Source organism: Oryctolagus cuniculus, chromosome 9 (genome assembly GCF_964237555.1).
Source record: "Oryctolagus cuniculus chromosome 9, mOryCun1.1, whole genome shotgun sequence".
NCBI lineage: Eukaryota > Metazoa > Chordata > Mammalia > Lagomorpha > Leporidae > Oryctolagus > Oryctolagus cuniculus.
The window spans coordinates 103,417,644-103,443,259 of NC_091440.1; the positions used below are offsets into that span (position 1 = coordinate 103,417,644).

Below are 25,616 nucleotides of genomic sequence, written 5' to 3' on the forward strand. Positions count from 1 at the left end.
GGCCTTGGGGAGCTGGCTGATGCTTCCTCCGCTCCAGGCAGGGCAGGATCTTTCCTTATTTGTAAGTGTTTACTAACTCAAAGGGAATACAGCCTGCTGTCTACATATGAACAACAAGAAAATTTGACAATGCCAGTGCCAACACCTGGCCTCACCCCCACCCAGTTCCATTTTTTGCCTCGAAAGAAAGTAACCTTTGTGAAATCCGGTGATTATCATTTCTTTTGGAAGCTACTGGGTGGGTGAAATTTTTCTTTCTTGAATTTTGTCTATGTATTTATGTATTTTCATTTTATGAGAGGAGGGAGAGAGAGAGAGAGAGAGAAAGAAAAAGAAAGAAATATCTTCCATCATTGATTTCTCTGATTCACTCTCCAAACACCCGCAACAGTCAAGGCTGGACCAAGTTGAAGTCAGGAGCCTGGAACTCTATCTGGGTCTCCCATGCGGGTAGCAGGGCCCCAAGCATTTGGGCCACCTTCTTTCTTCTTCTTCTTTTTTTAAGAATTATTTTAGGGGCTGGTGCTGTAGTACAGCAGGTTAAAGCCCTAGCCTGAAGCTTGGGCATCCCATATGGGCTCTGGTTCTAGCCCCGGCTGCTCCTTTTCCAATCCAGCTCTCTGCTATGGCCTGGGAAAGCAGTAGAAGATGGCCCAAGTCCTTGGGCCTCTGCATCCACATGGGAGATCTGGAAGAAGCTCTTGGCTCCTGGCTTCAGATCAGTACAGCTCCGGCCACTGCGGCCATCTGGGAAGTGAACCAGTAGATGGAAAATCTCTCTGTTTCTACCTCTCTCTGTAATGCTGTCTTTCAAATAAATAAAAATAAAATAAACCTTTTAAAAAAGAATTATTTTATTTATTTGAAAGAGTTGCAGAGAGAAGTAGAGCCAGAGAGAGAGAGGTCTTCCATCTGATGGTTCACTCCCCAGATTGCTGCAACAGCCAGAGCTGGGGCCATCTGAAGCCAGGAGCCAGGAGTTTCTTCCTGGTCTCCCATGTGGGTGCAGGGCCCAAGCACTTGCTATAGCAGAGAGCTGAATTGAAAGTGGAGCAGCTGGGACTCGAAACAGCGCACATTTGGGATGCTGGAGCTGCAGGCTGGGGCTTTAACCTGCTGTGCCACAGCGCCAGCCCCTTGGGCCACCTACTTCCTTCCCAGACACTAGCAGGGACCTGGATCGGCAGTAGGGATGGGGGTGTCATAAGCAGTGGCTTAATCTGCTGAGCCACTACATCAGCCCCTTTTGCCTTTTCAACCCCTTGCTGGCATTTAATCAATATTTTTTAAAGATTTATTTATTTATTTGAGAGGCAGAGTTACAGACAGAGAGAGGGAGAGACAGAGTGAAACGTCTTCCATCCTCTGGTTCACTCCCCAAATGGCCACAACAGCTGGAGCTAGGCCGATCCTAAGCCAGGAGCCAGGAGCTTCCTCTGGGTCTGCCACATGGGTGCAGGGGCCCAAGGACTTAGGCCATCTTCTTCTACTGCCTTCCTAAGCCATAGCAGAGAGCTGGATCGGAAGAGGAGCAGCCGGGACACGAACCGGTGCCCATATGGGATGCCAGCACTGCAGGTTGTGGCTTAGCCTACTATGCCACAGCGCAGGCCTGTGCCAGACACCCATCCCTGGATATCTGAGAGTACCCTGAAAAAGTTCATAGAAAAAGGAGTTAGAGAAGTTTGTTTTGACAAAAAATTAGGAAATCCATGCCTATGAGGGGTTCTTACAAAGTTCATAGGAAATGCATACTGTAGAAAAACTATGCCCAGATTTCAAGTTGTTTTGCATCAAAATAAACTTATCTTTTTTTAAAAACATGCACTTCTTTACACAGTTATTTATTTTGAAAGGCAAACACCCCCCAACACAGAAACACACACAAAGGGCCAGGTAGCCCCTGGCAACAGCTGGGGCTGGGCCAGGCTGAAGCCAAGAACTGGGAACCCAACCTGGGTTTCCCACGTAGTTGGCAGGAATCCAAGTTCTTGAACCCTCACCACTGCCTCCCAGGGTGTGCAGCAGCAGGAAGCTGGAATTGAGGGTGGAACTGGGTTTTGAACCTAGGTACTTAGATGTGGGATGTGGGCATCCCAAGAAGTGGCTTAACCAGGCCAGAGCCTGTCCCCTACTTAGCTTTTAATTCCGTTGCCTGTTGCCTTTGTGGTGACACGAGCTGGGGGTGCGGGCAGCCTCTGCCTGGCAGCTGTGTGCTCACCGTCCCATGCCTCTTGCAGACTGCGGCCAGCCCCTGGATGTGGCCCTTCTGCTGGATGGCTCCTCCGGCTCGCCAGCTTCTTACTTTGATGAGATGAAGAGTTTTGCCAAGGCTTTCATCTCCAAGGCTAATCTGGGTGAGTGACAACCCAGAGGCAGCTCTAGAAGAAGTGGCTGTTTTGGGGTGCACATTGGATGCGACACGACATTCCCCTTTCCACTCTCTAGGGCCTCATCTCACTCAGGTGTCCGTGCTGCAGTACGGAAGCATCACCACCGTCGACGTGCCGTGGACCGCGGCCCAGGAGAAAGCCAACTTACTGAGCCTTGTGGACCCTATGCAGCGCGAGGGTGGCCCCAGCCAAATCGGTAATGTTGGTGCGGGGGTTGGGGGGACTGGGGGCGGAGCCTGGTTCCTGTCCTAATGCTTGGCTTAACTGGCTGTCGCTTTGCTCGGTGGCTTTAGTTCCCTCTCCCTGGGGAGCAAGGAGCTGGGTGGTCTGCCAGGTCTCTTTTGTGTTCCTCTGGGCTTCGGGATTATTCAGCTTTACAGGACGCGCCCTGAGACAGGATGCCCAGCTGGCTGCAGCCACGCCCTTGCTTGCGGTGGGTGCTGACGGGGTGTGGTCTTTTCTCCATCCTCAGGGGACGCGCTGGGCTTTGCGGTGCGGTACCTCACTTCGCAAGTGCACGGAGTGAGACCTGCAGCCTCCAAGGTGGTGGTCATCCTGGTCACCGATGTCTCCAAGGACTCAGTAGATGCAGCCGCCACCGCCGCCAGATCCAACCGTAAGTGGCCGGTGTCCAACCCCGAGACTCCTGCGTGCCAGAAGGGAGGAGGTGCGGGGGTCCTGGGGAAGCAGGCGCAGGGCCCCCATGTAGCTTCCTGTCCCGCCCCAGGAAGCTGTCCAGTCCCTGTGGTACTTAGAACCAGTCGTGAGTGTGTTCATTCTTCCCTTGTCTGTGAGCTTTAGATGGCAGCCTTTGCATTTCTCCTTGCGCACCCCTGCACCTTTCCTTTTTAAAGTGTTGTCCTTGGTCTCTCACCAAAATGCCATGTCTGCAGCCAGACTGGTTAAAAAATTATTTATTTATTTGAAAGGGAGAGAGAGAGGGAGAGAGATGGAGGGAGAGACAGAGGGAATGGGAGAGGTAGAGGTGAAGGAGAGAGAGAGAGAGAATCTTTTACCTACTGGTTCATTCCCCAAATGGCCACAATAGCTGGGACAGGCAGAAGTCAGGAGCCTGTAACTCCCTCTGGGTCTCCCACGTGGGTGGCAGGGATCCGTCTTCTGCTGCTTTCCCAGGGGCATTAGCAGGGAGCTGGATTGGAAGTGGAACAGGAGAGACTTGAACTGGCACTCATATGGGATGCGGGTGTCCCAGGCTGCACAACTAAATGACTTTCTCACTGGAACCCCAGCCTCCACCTGTCCTTTGCAGTTTGTCCTCAACACAGAAGCTGTGGTGGACCCTTTACAAATGGAGGGCTGCTTGTGTTGTCACTGCTCTGTTGTCCTGGCTGGCTCTCTGCTCCCTTCCAAGAACATGTTAGGTCCTCCCAGAGACCCGGAAGCTGCTTGTGGTCCATGCCCCACACCTGTCTGTTGTCGGCCCTGCTGCAGCCTGGCTGGGCCTTGCAGCTCTGCTTCTGTCCCTCTGCTGGGGAGACCCTTCCCTCTGATTCCTCCTGCCTCCTTCCGGCCTCACCTCAGGTCCCTGCTCCAATGCCACCTCCAACCATCACAGTACATCAGAAAGTTTGTGCAAAATGGAGTGAAAAGATAAGTTTAGGGGCTGGCGGTGCAGCTGGTCAAGCTGCTGCTTGCGATGCTGGCATTCCATCTTGGAGCTCAAGTTTGAGTCCACGCTGCTCCCCTTCCAGTCTCACTTTCTGCTGGTGCACCTGGGAAGGCACTGGAAAATGGCTCAGGTGCTTGGGCCTCTGCCTCTCAAGTGGGAGACCCGGTTGGAGTTCTGGGCTCCTGGCTTCAGCCTGGACCAGCCCCAGACTTTGCAGCCATTTGGGGGAGTGAGCCAGCACATAGAAGATCTCTCTCTCTCTGTCTCTCTCCCTGTTATTATGCTTTTTAAATAAATACATAAATAAATAAAATCTTTTTTAAAAAGAGAAAAGATAAGTCTATTTCGGTGCAAAAACATTTTGAAATCCCCACAGTTTTTCCATAGTGCTAATTTTCCATGAACTTTTTGAAGATCCCTCATGTGCATTGATTTCAGGTTTTCGTTTTTTGTTTTTGCTGCAAAATAAAGTCATCTTTTCACAAACTTTCTGAAGGCCCTTGTGTATGAGGCAGTAGCCCCCATCCCTACTCTGGGTATTCTCATCCTCCTTAACTGATTTTGATTTTTTCCCCTGCCCTTGACACACCTTGGTCAATGGATTGGTTGATTGTGTGTTTAGTGTCTGTCTCTCCCCAGTGTTAAGCCCTGTGGGGCTGGAGCCAGAGACCGTGGTGGATTCTCATTGCTTACGGGAGCACCTGACACACAGTAGGGTCTCATGAGTGTTTGCTGACTGAATATTGTTCTCAGGGGGTCGGTGAGGGTGGCCAGGGTGGAGAACATGAGGGTCTACACAGATGCTGGATGCAGGGTTAGGCCGGTCCACTGTGAGCCCTCCTGACCCCAGGCCCTCTCTTGTTCCTTGCTAATACAGGAGTGGCAGTGTTCCCCATCGTGATCGGGGATCGGTATGACGAGGCCCAGCTGAGGACCTTGGCAGGCCCGGAGGGCAGCTCCAATGTGGTGAAGCTCCAGCGCATTGAAGATCTCCCCACCATGGTCACCCTGGGCAGTTCCTTCTTCCACAAACTTTGCTCTGGTGAGTCTGTAACAGCCCCACAGAACCCACATAAAGACAAAAATATCATACTAGAGACTGGAAAGGGCTCAGGCACAAGATTTGGCCTTGACCGAAGGTTATCAGACAGGTCGGGACCTTTACGTTTCTGCTCATAGAACTGCAACCCCCTGGGGGCCAGCAGGTGTTTCCCTGTGCGTGCCTTCCTTCCACTCCAGGTGCCCACCTGAGCTTTGGCAGGGAAACGGACTGATTTGTGCAGCGGGATCTTGCACAAAAGAACCAGAATCCATAAGATCATTCTTCTTCCCCAGAGCCCTGTGCTCTCAACATGGGTGGAAAGGGCTTGGGAAAGATGGAAACAGGCTCTAGTATCCAAGGACCCTGGTCTAAGTTGATGTTGGATAAGAAACTATTTTTAAAAACCAGTATTTTTTTGTGTGTGTCTGATGTCATATAGTTTCCTAATGTAACTCATTGTAAGTCAAAAGCCTACTGTTGAGTTCTTGTCCTCCCCTGCTAACTGGTAAGCTCTCTTGGAAGGAATTTCCAATAGCTCTCTCTCAAGTTTTCAGGGTCTTGTCCCATCTCCTGCACCCTGCTCAACTCTGGCATCCACACATGGAGGGGGTGATGACTGCGCGACTGTTGGATAGGCTTAGTGAGCTGTGATTACTGCCATATATGATCATGGTGGTTATCGTCATGTGCTAATAGCCACAGGTCATATGTTAGTGGAAACACAGGATGAGCCCTCTCTCAACCTCGTGTCCTCATGCCCCCACCATGAAACCTGCCAAGATGCTTTTCCAAGTTTGAGTTAACATCAAAGACAAGACCAGGTGGCCCAGCCTCTGCAAATGGCTTTCCATTTCTGGGTGAGAGGTGGAACTAAGGTCATATTTGTGTCTGTTTCAGTATTCCCTAGAGTTTGTGTGGATGAGGATGGGAATGAGAAGAGGGTAAGTTGGTTCCTTTCTGCTGACTTTGAAAGAAAGCTTGGAAATGCTTGTTTGGGGCCCTTGTTCCCACTAGTTCACGTTGCCTCCCCGGGTCTGAGTCCAGGTCTCTGGCTTGCCACTGTCCTGTTGTGGGGAGTGCACCTGTGCATACTGTGTGCTGTTTCCTGACTCAGGACCCCAGAGGTGGTCGGCTGCTGGGTGGATGGGCTCGGTGTTGGAGTGCCTCCTCCTAGTCTCTGCTCAAATCTGACGGTTTCTTCTGCAGCCCGGCGATGTGTGGACCTTGCCAGATCAGTGCCACACAGTGACTTGCCTGCCAGACGGCCAGACCTTGCTGAAGAGTCATCGGGTCAACTGTGACCGGGGCCCCAAGCCTTCGTGCCCCAACAGCCAGTTCCCTGTTCGGGTGGAGGAGACCTGTGGCTGCCGCTGGACTTGTCCCTGTAAGTCCTTTGCTCACCAGATTAGACAGTGTCATGAGGGCAGTGTGTTTAGCTTGGCTGTGCGGAGAGCAGAGCAGAAGCCACCAGCTCAGATGTGTCTGTTCATGGTGCTGCCTTCACCCATGTTCCCTCCCTCCCACATTCGCTAGTTGTGTTTTCGTCCAGTCTCGAGGACCGTTGCTTTTTTGCTCTGTTTCTGGAAGACCTCTCCCCAGATTATGCAAAGCTAGAGGGAAGAATTGATTTTCTGAGGTCAGTGTTCAACTTGGCAGTGCACACTTTGGAATCCTTGTACTTGGGGCATAGCAGTGGAAGCAGAGCAGTCAAACAGATAACCCAGAAAAACTCTAATCACACCTATGGTTGCATCGGTTGGGTGCACATCAACAGCACATCAACCTGGTGGCCTGCTTTAAGAGGAGGGCAAAGGCCGGCGCCGCGGCTCAATAGGCTAATCCTCTGCCTGCAGCGCCAGCACACCGGGTTCTAGTCCCAGTCGAGGCGCCGGATTCTGTCCTGGTTGCCCCTCTTCCAGGCCAGCTCTCTGCTGTGGCCCAGGAAGGCAGTGGAGGATGGCCCAAGTGCTTGGGCCCTGCATCTGCATTGGAGACCAGGAGAAGCACCTGGCTCCTGGCTTCGGATCAGCGCAGTGCGGCCATTGGAGGGTGAACCAACAGCAAAGGAAGACCTTTCTGTCTGTCTCTCTCTCTCTCACTGTCCACTCTGCCTGTCACAAAAAAAAAAAAAAAAAAAAAAAAAAGAGGAGGGCAGAGCCAGGTCTGTCTCATGCATTCCTTCTAGGGGCATGGGTTAATCCTCTGTCTCGTGTTTGGGAGAAGTGACCGTTTACGATGATCCTACACAGAAGTAGGATCACGATCATTGAATGGAACGGGCATAATTTCTGTCATCAATACTATTGCATAGCTCACTTTGTTTTTAGAACATGTTTAGCAGGATAAGGTTCCCACCCCCACCTTAGATGGAGACTCTGTCTAACCTCATGATATTTTTTTTTTTATTCACAAAGAATTCCATGCTGCTTTAAGTCATAAAACCAAGTCTCCCTTGGTAATGAGATGCTCACTCTTGTGTTGTAATCACAACTTTGTACTTGACCAGCGTTGCAGCACCTCCCTAGCTCCAGTTTGGGCTGCCTGCCTCTGGGAAAGGGGGTGTGGGGAGCTTCTCTTCCAGCGTGGAGCATGGAGAGAAGAGAGGTGAATAAAGCTGACTTATTTTGCTCCAGAATAAACTTACCTTTTAACTTCATTTTCTGTGGACTGTTTGAAGTTCCCATGTGTAATCATAGTATAATGATCAGCATCTAATTCTGCCAATTATCCTACTAATATCCTATCCCTCGTGGTCTAAGATTCAATGCAGAATCCCACATTCTAGTTGGTTGTCATGTCTCCTTGATCCCCTTAATTAGGGAACAGATTTTGATTGTTAGGTTACATGATTATTCCACTTTTTAATTTTTTGAGGACCCTCCTGACTGTTTTCCATAGTTCCTGCCCCATTTGACATCTCCTGCCCCCTAACAACGCACAGGGGCGCCAATGACACCTTCTCACTGACACATTGTGTAGTGTTTTGGTTGGTTGGTTTATGAGAATGGTCATCTCAACACGTGTGAGGTGACTTTCATTGTGGTCTTGATTTGCCTTTCCCTGGTCATCAGTGATGCTGAGTATTTGTCCATACACCTGCTGACTTTTCCTATGTCTTCTTTGGAGAAATGTTTCCTCAAGTCCTTTGTTTTAAAATTGCTTTTTGATATTACTGAATTGAAAGAGTCCCATAGATAGTCTGGATATTAATCCCTTATAAATGTATGGTTTGAAAATATTTTCTCCCTTGCTGTAAGTTGTCTTTTCTTTCAGTTCATTGTTTCCTTTCCAGCACAGAGCTTTATTGTTTAATGTAGTTTCATTTGTTTTGCTTTTGCTGCCCATGATTTTGGTGTCATATTCAAGAAATCATGGGTTGGTGTTGTGGCTTAGCAGGTAAAGCTGCTGCCTGCAATGCGGGCATCCCATATGGGTGCTGGTTTGTGTTCCGTCTGCTCCACTTCCCATCCAGCTCCCTGCTAATGGTCTGGGAAAAGCAGCAGAAGATAGTCCAAGTACTTGGGCCCCTGCCACCCATGTAGGAGACTTGATTGAAGCTCCTGGCTCCTGGCTTTAGCCTTGCTCAGCCCTGGCCACTTCAGGAGTGAACCAGCTGATGGAAGATCTCTCTCCCCCTCTATGTAATTATAACTTTAAAATAAATAAATAGATCTTTTAAAAAATCACCAAGACCAAGTTACAAAGTCCCTGTACCTCTTCGTGCTGTATGTCCCATCTCTTCTAGTAATTTCATGGTTTCAGATCTTATGTTTAAGTATTCAGTTCATTTTGGGTATGCTGTAAGATGTGGGTCCAATTTTATTCTTTTTTATGTGGATAGGTAGTTGTGATTGTATAGAAGTACAACTGGTTTAGTACATTGATTTTGTATCCTACAACTTTGTTATTTTATTTATTAATTCTAGCAGGTTTTTTTGTGGACTCTGTAGGGTTTTCTATATATGAAATTATGTCATCTGTGAACAAAGATGTCTTGCTTCTTTTTTCCCCCCTTTGATTGCCTTTTATTTCTTTGTGTACCCTAATTGCACTGGCTAGGACTTCCAGGACTGGGCTGAATAGGAATGGTGAGGGTGCGGGCATCCTGACCTTGCTCCTGGTTTTACTTAGAGGAAATTCTTCCAGTTTTTCACAATTGAGAACAAAGCCGTGGGCTTTTCATAAAAGGCCTTTATACACTGAGATGATTTCCTTCTATTCGTGGGTTGGTGAATGTTTTAGTGATGAAATTCTGACAAATGCCCTTTCTGCATCTGCGGAGATGATCATGTGATTTTTCCTTTGTTATGCTGATGAAGAGTATCCCACGTTTCAAACAATTTATTTTTATTTATTTGAAGGGCAGAGCTACAAAGAGGAGAGAGGGAAAGAGAGAGAGAGCGCTTTCATCTGCTGGTTCCCTTCCCAAATCGCTGTAATTTGAGGCCAGGCCAAAGCCAGCAGCCTGGAGCCAAGAACTCCATCTGGGTCTCCCCCATAGGTGATAGGGACCCAGGCACATGGGCCATCTTCTGCTGGTTTCCCAGGCACATGAGCAGGGAGCTGGATTGGAAGTGGAACAGCCAGGGCTTGAACCAGTGCCCATATGGGATGCCAGTGTCATAGACAATAGCTTAACTCACTGTGCCACAGTCTCAGCCCTCTTTTAACCATTATTTCATATTACTTTATCTTCCTTTTTGTGGTGTGTCACAGTGATTAATGTTCATATGTTGAACGTGTGGGCATGGCATATGAGCATTTAATTGTGCTGTTGAATTCATTTTTCTAGCATTCTGTTGAGGAGTTTTGCATTAATATTAATCAGGAGTGTAGGTTTATGGTTTCTTCTTTGGCAGTGTCTTTGGCTCGGGTTAGGGTGAGTCTGACCCATGACATAGGTTTGGATGTGTTCCTCTTTCAACTTTTTGGAAGAGTTTGACAGTGATTGACATTAATTCTTGAGATGTTTAATAGAATTCTTCAGGGATGCTATCTGGGCCTTTGGGGAGGTTTTGATGAGTTATTTAATGTCCTTACTAGCTATAGATCTGTTCATATTTTCTGTGTATTCATTGTTTAGTCTTGAGGTGGCATGTTTCTAGGTATTTACTCCTTTCTTCAGGTTATCCAGTTCATCGTTGTGTGGTCATTCACGGTAGTGTCTTAGAATCCTTTTTATTTCTGTGAACCAGTTGTGACGTGTGTTCTTTCATTTCTGATTTTATTTGCTTTTTTCTTTTTTAGTCCTTCTAATAGTTTGTCGGTTTTGGTGATCTTTATTTATTTATTTATTTATTTTTAAAAGATTTACTTACTTATTTGAAAGTCAGAGTTACACACAGAGAGTAAGGAGAGGCAGAGAGAGAGAGAGAGATCTTCCATCTGCTGGTTCACTCCCCAAATGGCCACAATGCTGGAGCTGAGCTGATCTGAAGCCAGGGGGCCAGGAGCTTCTTCTGGGTCTGCTATGCAGGTGCAGGGGCCCAAGCACTTGGCCATCTTCCTCTGCTTTCCCAGGCCATAGCAAAGAGCTGGATTGGAAGTGGAGCAGCCAGGACTTGAACCAGCGCCCATATGGGATGGCAGCACTGCAGGCGGTGGCTTTACCCACTATACCACAGCACCGGCCCCTGTTGATCTTTTTAAAAAAATAACTTGGTTTCACCAATTTTTTTTTCTATTTTCTATTTTGTTTATGTCTCTTCAAATCTGTTATTTCCCTTCTCCTGCTATCTTTAGACTGAGTTGTTTTTTCTAGTTCCTTGAGGTACTAGGTGGTTAAATATCTTGCTTCTCTCTCTTTTTTTTAAAGATTTTATTTATTTATTTGACAGGCAGAGTTACAGACAGTGAGAGAGAGACAGACAGAAAGGTCTTCCTTCCGTTGGTTCACTCCCCAAGTGGGCCGCAACGGCCGGAGCTGTGCCAATCCGAAGCCAGGAGCTAGCAGTTTCCTCCCAGTCTCCCATGTGGGTGCAGGGGCCCAAGGACTTGGGCCATCCTCCACTGCTTTCCCAGGCCACAGCGGGGAGCTGGACTGGAAGAGGGGCAGCCAGGACTGGTGCCCATTTGGGATGTTGGCATCACAGGCGGCATCTTTACCCAGTACATCACAATGCACCTGGTTTTGTTTTGTGGCGGATACTCTTTTTTAAAAAATTTTTTAAAAAGATTTTAAGCATTTTATTCATTGAGAGAAATGCACCGGAAACTGAGGGCTTTAATTAGGGGAGAAAGAAGTCTAGAAGCTAAGTTGGGTCCACAGCAGGCAGAGAGCAGGCCAGGAGCCACGTGGAGCAGGCCTGCGGTCGGCAAAGCAGAGGCAGGGCGGAGGCCAAAAGGCTGAGCCAGAGGGCACAGGGTAACGAGGGGAAGGCCCACCATGTTCCAGGCCTTTTATTCACTTCCAAAGGGGCGTGGTTACGTAGACTGATTGGCAGGTAGATGTACAGGTGAGGTCAGGTAGGGATGTGAGGCACACAGGGGCTGTGGTGTGAAGGCATGGTCTTCTACCTCACAAATCTAATCAATTTGATCCTATCTGCCTGCCTGTACCATTTCCCCCTCAGAGACTCCAGACCTTGATCTTAAGGGATGCTGAAGGGTATACAATCATCTTATCTTCTGTAGCTGCTTCCTGCTTATCAGGGGCGTAGTGCAGGCCCTGCCTGGCCTGGGTGTGGGAGTCTCTGGTCTATCTCATTTAATAGATTGCTTTATGAACTGGAGGATTTTCAGTCCCCATCAATGGCTATGTGCTCTGTATGGTCAGTTATTCTTAGAAGTCACTGAGTCTGAAACATATAAATTTGTCAATCAGCATAAGCAAAACCTGAACAAGACCAGCCCCTTAAGTTGGAAAGAACATATCTCACCGTCTCCCAGAGAGTGGGTAGTGCTAGGCTACCCTTATGCAGATTATAAAAAACATTTAGCTTGAGCATGGAGAATTATAATAGAAGAACCCATTAGGAGTTTTATTGTCAATAATGGTTCCCAGAGAGAACCAAAAAGGCAGGTACAGCATGTCTGTCTTAGGGTGCAGCAGTCTTGATGTGACAAAAGCAAAAGCTTTAATTATCTTTTTGCTTTTGAAGAGGTACTTAAGTTTGGCGCACAGGAATAATCAGGCGTGTCTTTTGAGTTCACCTGTGAAGACTCAAGAGGTAGAAGTTTAACCCTAATTTTACTGATGTAGTCGTGCTCAGTAGCCCTGGGACGGTCTCGTCCATTTAAGCTGCCACTGATCTGAGGAGACCTTTCTATGACTGGCTCGCTCAGGAATTCCTGATGTTGGGGCTTCTGTTAAAGGCTCTTTAATCCTTTGGAACACCTTTTGTAGCTCTGTCCAGCGCAGTGTGTCTGTGTCACGGCCTTTTAAAATTTCATACAAAAGCTTGGAATCCAAATCCTGGAATCCATATTCCATAGAATTCTGCCATTCCCAGCAATGTACTTATCTGCTTTTTAGTCTGTGGTGATCCTATAAATACTGTAGCTTCCTCTCTCTCGACTGAAAGAGCATGCTTTCCTGGGGTTAGACTATATCCCAGGTAATCTACCTCTTGTTTAGAAACCTGAGCTTTTTTTTGGAAACTCTGTAGAGGATACCTTTCTTTAAATCTTGCTAACTTTATCTACTTCTTTCAAAGTAATTGATATGCATAAGCTATTTTAAAAAGATTTATTTATTTACATATTTGAAAAGCAGAGTGGCAGAGAGGGAGGGAAGGAGGGAAGGAGGGAGGGAGGGAGGAAGAGAGAGGGAGAGAGGGAGAGAGGGAGAGAGGGAGAGGGAGAAAGGGAGAGAGGGAGAGAGGGAGAGAGAGGGAGAGAGAGGGAGAGAGAGGGGGAGAGAGGGGGAGAGAGGGGGAGAGAGAGAGAGAGAAAGAGAGAGAGAGAGAGAGAGATCTTCTGTCTGTAGTTCTACTCCCCAAAAGGCCACAAGAGCCAGTGCTGGGCCAGGCTGCAGCCAGGATCCAGGAACTCCATCCTGGTCTCTGACATGGGTGGCAGGAACCCAAGCACTTGGACCATATGGTGCTTTCTCAGGCCCATTAGCAGGAAGCTGGATCAGAAGCAGAGCAGCTGGGACTTGTACTGACACTCTGATATCGGATGCTGAGTTCACAAGCGGCAGCTTAACCCACAAAACCAGCCGAAACACCAGCCCCTGCACAAGCTCTCAATTTGTTCACTATGATTACTGTTCTTAATTCTCTACCTCATTGATTTCTGTTATCTGTATTATTTTATTTTTGATTCCTTGAATTGTCTTTTAGTTTACTATTTCTGTGCTTTTCTGTTTTGTTGAAACTGGGAATTTCATTCGTTTTCCTTCATGGACGTATTTAGTGCTATGAATTTCCCTCTCATCATTCTAAAGGCATCCTGATAAGCCTGATATGTAGCATTTTTATTATCCTTATTTTTTTTAGGAATGTTGTAAATGTCTGTATTACCCTTTTATTCCAAATTTATGTGATATATTTTTAAATTTCCAAGTTAAAGATCCTTTTTAAAAATTAAGGAAAAACTTCTAATTTTATTGCACTGTGGTCAGATTGTTGTTTGTAATAGCTGTGCTTTATGGAACTTAGTCTTATTTTCATAACTTTTTTTTTTAAAGATTTATTTATTTTAGTTGAAAGTCAGAGTTACACAGAGAGAGGAGAGGCAGAGAGAGAGAGAGAAAGAGAGAGAGAGAGAGAGAGGTCTTCCATCTGCTCGTTCACTCCCCAATTGGCCGCAATGGCCAAAGCTACGCTGATCCAAAGTGGGAAGCCAGGAGCTTCTTCCAGGTCTCCCACGTGGGTGCAGGGGCCCAAGGACCTGGGCCATCCTCCACTGCTTTCCCAGGCCACAGCAGAGAGCTGGATCGGAAGTGGAGCAGCTGGATCTTGAACTGGCTTATGGGTACCAAATTCTGTATGTTCTTGTGTGTTTGAAACTTTTTTTTTTCTGTTGCTTTGTTGCTAGGGCATCTTGGCTGGACATAAAATTCCTTTTTTAAAAAAATATTTATTTTATTTAAAAGGCAGAGATAGACAAGAGAGCTCCCGTGCCCTGGTTCACTCCCCAAAGGCCTGCAAATGCTGGCAGAAGCTGGGAGCGGGGAATGGAATCCAGGTTTCCTGCGTGGGTGGCGGGGACCCAAATGTTTGAACCATCACCACTGCCTCCCAGGGTGTGCATTCGCAGGAAGCTGGGACTGGAATCCAGGCACCTGATATGCTATGCAGGCATATCACCACCATGCCAGACGCCTGCTCCTGGGGGGAAGTTCTGGGTGGCAACCTTCTTTTACTGAGTTTCTGGGAAACGTGGCTCTGTTGTTTCATTGAGAATTCTGATACCGATCCAGTTCTCCCCCAAACCCCCTCAGTTATTGGATCTTTTCTCCAGGAGGCCAGGGGAAGTTTTTCTTGATCTCTGAAGGCTAATGGTTATACTGTTGTGTGTCTGACTGTTGACAGTTCTGGGTGGATCTTTTCAGACATGTGGCACATGTTTTTAGTACATGGAGTTAGTTCTTTCATTTCCAGCATCTTTTCATGGGTTATAGTCTTTAAATGTTAGTTTGATTCTATTGTTTTGTTTCTCTTTCTCAAGGACTTTATTTGTTGTTGTTCCTGTTTTACATTTTTATTACTTTCTCTTTAACCCATTGAATTCATTTTCATTTTCTTGGTTGTTTTGATTTTCTTCAATGCTGTTTATTAAGTTTTTATTTTGTTCTCTTGTGTCCCTTGGGTTCTTACAATTTAGGCTTCATTTCTAAGTTTTATTCTTTTTCATTCTTTTCCCCGCCTGAGTTTAATCAATTTTATTTTTATTTTTTCTGGTGTTGCCCAATTTTCTTAATTTTTGAAATTCTGGTTCAAGGTGGCTTTCATTTTTGCAAACATTTGAGTCTACTTAATTTAGTTTGAGAGTTGAATTAAGTTTTCTTCTGTGTTGTGGTAGTTATGTTTCATTTTCTGATTTTCAAAAGTAAATTCCATAGACTTACTTAGTTTTTTTTTTTTTTTTCCTGTTCATTTTGTGGCTCTGGGGTTCTGCAAGCTTTCTGGTTTAATGATCCTCTCGTCTACCAATGCAGAAAAGTTGCCACTCTAGTAGCTTATGTGTATGTGTGTATGCCTGTATCTGCTCATCTTTTAGTTCTTTTTTTTCCTCCTGGGCCCTAAGTTTCCCCATTTGCATCTTTTTTATGTCACCACTAAATTGCCAAACACTCCCCATTCTTGAAGAGCCCTGCTGCTGAGGTGGTCACGTGGCGGTGTGTGTATCTGAAGCCTCTGCTGCACTCCGCTCCGTCGGGATTCTTGGGCGATATTTTGCACTCAGGATGGGCTGGGCTCTCCAGTGGTGGTGACAGCTCTCAAGACATTTCAGAACTTGTGGTTTGTGCTCTTCTTCTCTCTTCTTTACAGTTTGCCTTGGGCTGTGCCTGCTCTTGACAAAACCTAGTGGCTAGAGTGCAAGACATTGCTGGAACTCGCTGTGTTTTTCTCCTTTTTTTTTATTTGTGGTTATTTTAAACTTGGATATCCTCTGTTATAATCCCATTATGCAGAGGAGATGGGAGAGGATCAGAGAAGCAATTTATCCAGGGTCTCAGTGCAAGCCAGGGAGGCAGGGCAGAGTTCAGTGCCGTGTTCTGTGGCCCGAGAATGTTTTTATTCCACTGCCAAAGTGGGTCTCACGGTGGGCCTAGCCATTCTCAGAAACCTGCTCGATGTTTCTTTGCCTTATGCTTTATTGCATTCTTATGCCGGTTGGCACTGACTTGACCATCTCAACTGCTGGACTGTGGGGGATCACTGGCTCTGTGGGTTCCAGCAGGCCACAGGCAGGTAGTCTTGCCGTATGGAATTGACTGATGCCAAAGGCATAGGGATTTGGGATGGAGGAACTTCCGGGGAGGCTGCTCAACTCTTGACTGGTGCTGCATCCAAACCCATCATTCGTCACTGGTGAACTGACCGGTGACACGTTCCCGGGCAGGTGGCAGTGCCCCCAGCTGCTATAGGGACATCGTTGGGGCCTCACTGCTCCACTGGATCTGCCTTTCAGTTCTTTATTCACCGTGGCTGTGGTCCTGGTCTATCTGGAAAGCTTACCTCCAGCTTCCCCCGGGTTCAAGTTTGCCTTTCAAATCATTTATGGCCATGGTGCCTTGCAGATGGAGATTTTTTACCAAATCCTCTTCCACAGAGGCAAAATGGCTAGTGTTCTCAAATGGTGCTTTAATAGGAACCTTGAGAATCCACTGATTATGTGAAGGAATGAGGGTCAAAGAAGGGAGCACAGAGACCCAAACATTTTCTTTGGCTCTGGCCTTGCTTCTCTGGTGTGATCTCTTACGGGATTAGGTCAGCAGGACCACTTGTAGCATTACTCACGCAGCAGCAGAGCCCACCGTGGATTGTTAGGTGAGTTTTCTCTGCAGTGAGCTCATAGCTTGCCTGGTGCCCTGTGATATCAACGAGTCCTGACGCCCCCGGGGGAACTGACTTTGTTTCCTGGGCCAAGGTGTCCCTGCAGAGTGGCTCATTCGCATTGCACATTTCCATCTTTTGGAAGTCTGATTCTGCAACTTGCCATGTGTTGATGTGATATTTGTCCTTCTAAACCCTCTCCAGGAAAATACTTAACAGCATGAGTGACATGCCCTGTTACATCTCAGTCCAAGCTTTCTGATGTGTGAAACAGCAGAACTTGAGCCACCTGACCTCAGAGGGCCAGATCAGGCCCATGTCTATCCATGTGTACTCTGGCCACACTTGCCTCTTGGAGGTAGCAAGTGTGGGAGGTCAGTGGCTGTCCCACACGTCCTCTTCTCTCCCTGCCCAGGTATGTGCATGGGCAGCTCCACCCGTCACATCGTGACCTTCAGCGGGCAGAATTTCAAGCTGACCGGCAGCTGCTCCTACGTCCTGTTCCAAAACCAGGAACAGGACCTGGAGGTGATTCTCCGGAACGGTGCCTGCAGCCCTGGGATGACACAGACCTGCATGAAATCCATTGAGGTGAAGCACGGTGGCCTTGCGATCGAGCTCCACAGTGACATGGAGGTGAGCAGCGCGTCCCGTGGGCCCCTTGGCAGAGCAGTGACAGAGCTTCGGGAAGCCGTGCGGACCCGGTGCATAGGGCTGCTCAGCTGGTGCTCCTGGTGGGGACCAGCCTTCTGCGTGAGGAGCACAGCGCCACCTCCCGACGAGGGGCTTGTTGCCAGACCCTTTGTCTTGGCACAATTTCATGTTGTTCTGGGCGCGTATTGGAAGAGGAAATCAATTTTAGATAGCATTAAATTGTGAATTTAGTGCCAGTTTCTGGCACTGGGAGAGAATTGGGATTGGCACAAAGACTGTTTACCCAGTAGGTGTTAACAGCCCAGTGCCCAAGGCCTGTGAGCTTTCCAGGGGGAAATATTTAGGGCCTACTGCAGGGCCTTGGAAGATATTTAAGGGCCTGAACCAAGTGTATGAATCCAAAATTTGAAAAGAAAACTGCAAAACCGATGTAAATAAATGTTCGATTAAATATTTACAAAAGGTTACATTATGCCAACTTCTTTACTTGTTCACTTGGAAATCATAAATATTTCATTGCATGAAAACAACTTGTCGGCTAGATTTTCTCACTTTGCAAGAGTTTCTGAACATGAACAATAATTGCTGAAAAATCATAGCTACTCATATATTAAATGAGTCACTCATAGCCAAAAAATGCAATATCGAAATGATAAATATAAACCCTTCCAAAATTTTTTGCAACAAAAATTGTATTCATCACCGGATGTGAGTGCATTTTAATATCTTTGATATGATGCGTGATGGGAATTCCAAAGGAAATGCTTCTAGGGGCACGCACCCAGGACACAGAGAAGAGACTTTGAGAGGTCCTATCAGATGCTCCTCGAGACAGGGGCCTGAGGAGCTGGAAGAAGGCCACTTTCCCAGCCTGTCTTGAAGGAATCAAGTGGACTCCAGGGCACCCCGGAACCCCTGGCTCCGGTTCTAACGCATGGTCATCTGAACGGTTTATAATGGTCTATGCTCCTTCCAAGCCTTTTCAAGCTCCTCTGTTTTATCAGAGCTGTTGACAAACGTCAGAGTTTGTGGCTACACCTGCAGTTGAGTGTGACAAATGTGCAGGAACTCTCAGGAACTTCAGGAAGAAGCTAGCCAGCGAGTGCAAGTGTTTGTCTTAGCAGTTAAATGCGCACGTTCTGCACTGGAGCATCTGGCTCCAATTGCTAGCACTGATCCTGACTTCAGCTTCTCACCAGCGCAGACCCTGGGAGGCAGAGGTGATGGTTTAAGTAGTAGGGTCCCTGCCACCCACCTGGGAGACCTGGATTGAGTTCCAGCCCCTGGTTTTGGCCCCAGGCCAGTGTTGGCTGTTGCAGTCATTTGGGAAGTAAATCAGCAGATAGAAGCTCTTTCTCCCGGTATCCGTCTCCACTTACTAAACAACGACGATGCTGATCATGATGTTCGTAATAATAATTACCAAGGAAGCTAAGAATGAGGTTCTAGGATTCTTCGTTACCAAGACTGGTGGTCAGCTTTTTCTTCCTTGGGCAGGTGACGGTGAACGGAAGACTGGTCCCCATGCCGTATGTGCGGGAAAACGTGGAGGTCAGCGTCTACGGCACCATCATGCATGAAGTGAGATTCCCCCGTCTCGGCCACATCTTTGCATTCACTCCACAAAACAATGAGTTCCAGCTGCAGCTCAGCCCCAAGTCCTCTGCCTCGAAGACGTATGGTCTCTGCGGTACAGACATGCTCTTCCCCCCACTCACTTACGCTTGTAAACTGTCCTCGCTTGGGGGTTTATACTTCTGGGTCCAGTGGTGAGGAGCCAATAGGGAGGTTCCGGCCCCCATGGGGGTGGCAAGAGAATGAGTCTCTAGCATCCGTGTGTTGGCTTCCGTGGCTGCTCACGTCGTCTTTCCTTGCTTTGCCAGGGATCTGTGATGAGAATGGGGCCAATGACTTCGTGCTGAGGGATGGCACAGCCACCAGGGACCTGCAGAGGCTTATCCAGGACTGGACCGTGCAGCAGCCAGGGCACACGTGCCAGCCCGTTCCTGAGGAGCAGTGTCCGGTCTCTGACAGCTCCCGCTGCCAGGTCCTCCTCTCGGCGCTGTTTGCTGAGTGCCACAAAGTCCTTGATCCGGCCACGTTCTACGCCATCTGCCAGCAGGACAGTTGCAACCGGGAGCGAGTGTGTGAGGTGATTGCCTCGTACGCCCACCTCTGTCGGACCAACGGGGTCTGTGTTGACTGGAGGACAGCTGACTTTTGCGGTGAGTCTCCGGAAGTGCCCCTCAGAACCCTGGAGCCCCACTGTGGGCGCCCCCAGCCTCTGCAGGCCTTAGATTCTTTACCTGCCAAAGTTCCTCTATTTCCTACTACCGAGAATTCTAGTTGGGATCAAATGAGATGGTAGATGTAGAATTTTTGGTGTAGAATTTCTATGTAAATTAAAGTGTAATTTTTTTTTCTGTTAGTTTTTCTGTAGTTCAGACAAATGTGATTGAATGTGGTAGACATGTACAGAAGTTAGCACAGTACGGTATAACCTGTCACATGGAATTTGGAATTCCATCCAGCTCTGGGAAAGATTCATAGAGTAGTTCATGGCAGACCAGGATTTTGAGGTGTGAGTGGAATTTTGCCATTTGGTTACCAAGAAGCATATTTATTCATTTAAGAGGCATGCACACATGTGCACACACATACGCACATGCACACAGAGTCACTCACACATGCACACACAGTTTCCATCTGCTGGCTCACTCTCCAACGTGCTTGTAATGACTGGGGCAGGTTACAAGAGCAGGTCTTCCACATGGGTGGCTTGGACCCTGCTAGTTGAGCCATCCCCGCTGCCTCCCTGTGCGTTAGCAGGAGACATACAACTGAGAGTAGAAGCAGGACTTGAACGCAGACACTCTGATAGGGATGCAGGCGTCCAAAGCCAGGGTCTTAACCTCTGTACCAAACACGTGCTCCCTTAGGGAGCTTCTTATTTACAAATGCCCCAGGTTTGCTAGTGTATGTAGCTCCGTTCCCAGGTCAGCTTCCCTACTTGGAGTTGGCACTTACTTATCATTTAAAATGTAAGGGAGAGAGGAGGCCATTTAGCCTAGTGGTTAAGGCACCCATTAGGACATCCATGTCTCATATTGGAGTACCCAGAAATTGACTCCAGCTTCTTCCTAATACACACCCTGGGAGACAGTGGCACCTCTGTAGTTGGGAGACCTGGAGTGAGTCTCTAGGTTTGGCCCTGGCCCAGCCCTGGCCATTGCAGATATGTGAGCAATGAACCAGAAGATGGGAACTCTTGTCTGTCTCTCAAGTAAATAAAAAAATAAAGGACATGTAAGGATGTGAAAATGAGTCAAATTTTGATCCTGCCTTTCCAAGGTGCTGGAATGAAAAGAACCCCAAAGCCGAGCATCCTTGGTCACTAACTATAAGCCTTGACTCTTTCTTGTGGAAAATCATCAGCAGGTGCAGGCAGGCATCTCGCCTGGGGCTGGAGGATGGGGCAGCCTGGGCCTGGCTCAGCTATGCCCTTCTCTTGAATGGCTTGCTGCTCACTTGGTCTTTCTCCGTTTCCACATTTTAGAATAAGATTGGATTAGGTAGTCCCTAAATTCCTTTGAGCTCTGATTTTTCTGTTCTTTTCTTTTTTTAGATTTTATTTATTTATTTATTTGAGAGGTAAAGTTACAGAGGGAGAAACAGAGAGAGGGGTCTTCTATCTGCTGGTTCATTCCCCAGATGGCTGCAACAGCTGGAGCTGCGCCAATCTGAAGCCAGGAGTCAGGAGCTTCTTCCGGGTCTCACATGAGTGCAGGGGGCCAAGGACTTGGGCTATTTTCTGCTGCTTTCCTAGGCCATAGCAGAGACCTAGATAGGAAGTGAAGCAGCTGGAACTAGAACTGTCGCCCATATGGGATTCCAGCACTGCAGGTGGACGCTTAACTCAGTATGCCACCGTACTGGCCCCAATTTTAATTTTTTTAAAAATTTATTTAAAAGGCAAAGTTACAGAGAGAGGAAGAGGAATATAGGAAGAGGAATATATATATATATATATATATATATATAGAGAGAGAGAGAGAGAGAGAGAGAGAGATATGTTAATCTGCTGGTTCACTCCCCCAAATGACTGCAACTGCTACAGATGGGCCAGACTGAAGCCAGGAGCCTAGAACTCCATCTGGGTCTCCCATGTGTGTGGCAGGGTCCAAGCACTTAGGCCATGATCCACTGCCTTCCCAGGAGTGTTGTCAGGGAGCTGCATTAGAAGCAAAGCAGCTGGGACTTGAACCAGTGCACATATGGGATGCTGGAGCTGCAGGTAGTGACTAATCCCACTGTACCACAATGGCAACTCCTGGTTTTCTTCTTTTAAGAAAGATGTTTATTGGGGCCAGTGTAGTGGCTCACTTGGTTAATCCTCCGCCTGTGGCACCGGCATCCCATATGGGCACTGGGTTCTAGTCCTGGTTGCTCCTCTTCTGGTCCAGCTCTCTGCTGCGTCCTGGGAAGGCCGTAGAGGATGTCCCAGGTGTTTGGGCCCATGTACTTGCATGGGAGACAAGAAGAGGCACCTGGCTCCTGGATTTGGATCGGCATAGCTCCGGCCATAGCAGCCATGTGGGGGGTGAACCAACAGAGGGAAGACCTTTCTCTCTGTCTCTCTCTCTCACTGTCTAACTCTATCTGTCAAAAAAAAAAAAAAAAAAAGTTATGAGTGCCTCTGAAAACTGGCCCACCGTGACCCATCTAAAATATTTAAAAAAATAAAAGAAGAAAGATGTTTATTTTCATATACTTGGAAGGTGGAGGGAGGGGAGAGAGAGAGAGAAATGCCTGTACTAGCCAGGGTTGTGCCAGGCCAGAGCCAGGAGCCTGGAACTGCATCTGGGTCTCCCAGAGAGAGGACAGGGGCCTAAGCACTTGATCTGTCATCCACTGCTTCCTAGGATGCATTGGCAGGAAAGTAAATGGGAAGCAGCGTGGCTGGGACTTGGAGCAGCACTCCAGTGTGGGATGTGGCCCAGCCTAGCTCTGCGTCTCTGGATTGTGTGGATGATACAGTCTCCTCTCATTCTGCCTGCTGATCAAGGGGTGTATGTCAGCTTTTAAATTCCCGAGGCTCCTTCTCTGTTTACTAATTGCTTCGTGGACCTGCTGGCTTTTCATTGCGCATGCAGAGAAAAGCCCTGGGTGCCCCAGATCCTTGGTGGTCTTCTCCCCGACCTGTCCTGGCACCATGAGGACAGGAGAGCCATGGAGCAGGCTCAGGACACAAGTGAGTGCCTCCTAGCTTCTCTCCCAAGGCAGCCCTGTGTAGTGTGGATTCCTTATTTCATCGTCGGAGGATCTGAAAGCATCAGGCACACCCGTATTCATGAGAAGAGACTGCAGAACTTGCTAAGGATGCGTAGATTTCCATAATTCCTTGGGATTCGATTTGGAGAGGGAGGTGGCTCCAGCTGGTCTGGCCTGCAAGTTGGATTTTGCCTCTGTGTTCTGCCCTTACTTGGGTGTGGTCTTTTTCTCCATGGTTAAGGAGCTCGAGCTACCCCATGCACATTCCGCCATCCCCCGCTGCCGCAGGTCTGTGGGGTGACCCCGCGCCTGGAACCAGCAGCACTGTCCGTGCCTCCCGCGGGCTGGGGAGGGCCTTGTGGCATGACCGCATTCTCTGTCCGCAGCTATGTCCTGCCCAGGCTCGCTGGTGTACAAGCACTGTGAGCACGGCTGCCCCAGGCACTGTGATGGCAACGTGAGCTCCTGCGGGGAACACCCCGTGGAAGGCTGCTTCTGCCCCCCGCACCAGCTCGTGCTGGAAGGCACCTGCGTCCCGGAGGAGGCCTGCACTCAGTGCGTTGGGGAGGACGGAGTCCGGCACCAGGTAGGAGCCCTGCTCTCTCATCGCCATGGGGTCAGCAGGGAGACATGTTCACCAGTCGTAGACCCCCCGCGACCCTGGCAGCAGGGTCAACTCTTAAAGGGACCCTTTCAGAACAGGGAGTCAACAATGAGTGATGGCATTGGGTTCACACAGATCTCAGCTCAAACACTAGGTCTTTTTTTTTTCAAACAATTTATTTATTTATTTGAAAGTCAGAATTACAAAGAGAAGGAGAGGGAGAGAGAGGTCTTCCGTTTGCTGGTTCACTCCCCAAATGGTCACAACGGTTTGCACTGAGCCAGACTGAAGCTGGCAGCCAGGAGCCAGAAAACCAGCTGGTTCTCCCTCATGGGTGCAGGGGCACAAGCACTTGGCCCATCTTCTGCTGCTTTCCCAGGCACATTAGCAGGGAGCTGGATGGGAAGTGGAGCAGCCAGGACATCCAAAGGGATGCTGGCGTTATAGGCGGCAGCTTTACCCACTACGCCACAGTACCAGCCCGTCTAGGTTTATCTTGCATTAGCTGTGGGATCAAGCACCAAAGTGTGGTCACACATTGTTGCTATTATTTTTGTTATTGTGCTCATGTGAGTAGAATGATACAGGAACAGAGGAGGGAAAGGGAGAAGAACATGAATTTTATATGTTCAAGTCTTCCATGGATGAAGTATGGTGTGACCTTGACGGTGCTAAGCGCTAGGTGTGTGTTATGCTCCTCAAAGATGTATTTGGCAAGGTGTTAACAGCTAGTTGTGGTCGAGTGTGTTTAAAGAAAATTAGCCAAACGTAAGTAAACTGGTTTCTTTGTTGCAAGTGTCTTTAGGGTTTTAATGTTCTCATGTGCATTGCAAATATTTAAGAGGGTTTTTCTCCTTGAGCCTCTTTGACCATGGAGCTTGCATGTGTGCCCATGGAGTGCCTGTAACACCCTTTTGGAGTAGGATTCCATGGAATATACCAGGACATCCTACATCACTCATCAGCACTCACACAGTGCCTGCGGGGGAGCCAAGACCTCGCGAGCTGGTGACTTTGCTCGGGGACAGTTTGTGAGTGAAGGCATGGGAGTTGCACTCAGAATTTTAAAGTCTTCCTGACTCCAAAGATGGTGCTCTTTTCCACCCCACAAAATTACTCTTGATATATCTTTTAATTTTTTTTGTAGGGAGCTCATTTGCTTGGGAGTCATTGAGTTATAAAGTCCTTGCACTCTCATTTATTTATGAGAGAGAGAGAGAGCAGCTCGCATGTGCTAGTTCACTCCCTACATTTCAGCCACAGCCAGCAGCCAGGGTCTCTCGTGTGGATGGCAGGAACTCACTCACTGTTGCTGCCCACGGTGCATGTTAAGCTGGAATTGGGAGGTGAGATGCAGTTGCATGCACTCCAGTGTGGGATGTGGGTGTCCTAATCATATCTTAACCACTAGGCCAAACACCAGCCCTGCTGCCATCTTTTGGATATAGGAACAATCTTTTTTTAAAGATTTATTTATTTATTTGAGAGGCAAAGTTAGACAGAGAGAGAGAAGGAGCGACACAGAGAGTGATCTTCCATCCGCTGGTTCACTCCCCAAATGGGCACAGTGACCAGGCACTGTGATGGCAACGTGAGCTCCTGCGGGGAACACCCCGTGGAAGGCTGCTTCTGCCCCCCGCACCAGCTCGTGCTGGAAGGCACCTGCGTCCCGGAGGAGGCCTGCACTCAGTGCGTTGGGGAGGACGGAGTCCGGCACCAGGTAGGAGCCCTGCTCTCTCATCGCCATGGGGTCAGCAGGGAGACATGTTCACCAGTCGTAGACCCCCCGCGACCCTGGCAGCAGGGTCAACTCTTAAAGGGACCCTTTCAGAACAGGGAGTCAACAATGAGTGATGGCATTGGGTTCACACAGATCTCAGCTCAAACACTAGGTCTTTTTTTTTTCAAACAATTTATTTATTTATTTGAAAGTCAGAATTACAAAGAGAAGGAGAGGGAGAGAGAGGTCTTCCGTTTGCTGGTTCACTCCCCAAATGGTCACAACGGTTTGCACTGAGCCAGACTGAAGCTGGCAGCCAGGAGCCAGAAAACCAGCTGGTTCTCCCTCATGGGTGCAGGGGCACAAGCACTTGGCCCATCTTCTGCTGCTTTCCCAGGCACATTAGCAGGGAGCTGGATGGGAAGTGGAGCAGCCAGGACATCCAAAGGGATGCTGGCGTTATAGGCGGCAGCTTTACCCACTACGCCACAGTACCAGCCCGTCTAGGTTTATCTTGCATTAGCTGTGGGATCAAGCACCAAAGTGTGGTCACACATTGTTGCTATTATTTTTGTTATTGTGCTCATGTGAGTAGAATGATATAGGAACAGAGGAGGGAAAGGGAGAAGAACATGAATTTTATATGTTCAAGTCTTCCATGGATGAAGTATGGTGTGACCTTGACGGTGCTAAGCGCTAGGTGTGTGTTATGCTCCTCAAAGATGTATTTGGCAAGGTGTTAACAGCTAGTTGTGGTCGAGTGTGTTTAAAGAAAATTAGCCAAACGTAAGTAAACTGGTTTCTTTGTTGCAAGTGTCTTTAGGGTTTTAATGTTCTCATGTGCATTGCAAATAT

General features: G+C 48.1%; 1 protein-coding gene across 1 annotated transcript in view; it reads left to right on the forward strand.

Annotated features, from left to right (window-relative positions):
• Window positions 1–25,616, forward strand: part of VWF (von Willebrand factor) — a 157,963-nt gene that overhangs the window by 92,967 nt on the left and 39,380 nt on the right. The window contains 10 exon segments of the mRNA NM_001329088.1: window positions 2,241–2,357; window positions 2,449–2,589; window positions 2,866–3,009; window positions 4,901–5,065; window positions 5,963–6,006; window positions 6,272–6,449; window positions 16,928–17,148; window positions 18,664–18,856; window positions 19,050–19,391; window positions 22,824–23,023. Of these exon segments, the coding sequence (NP_001316017.1) occupies window positions 2,241–2,357; window positions 2,449–2,589; window positions 2,866–3,009; window positions 4,901–5,065; window positions 5,963–6,006; window positions 6,272–6,449; window positions 16,928–17,148; window positions 18,664–18,856; window positions 19,050–19,391; window positions 22,824–23,023 (1,745 nt within the window).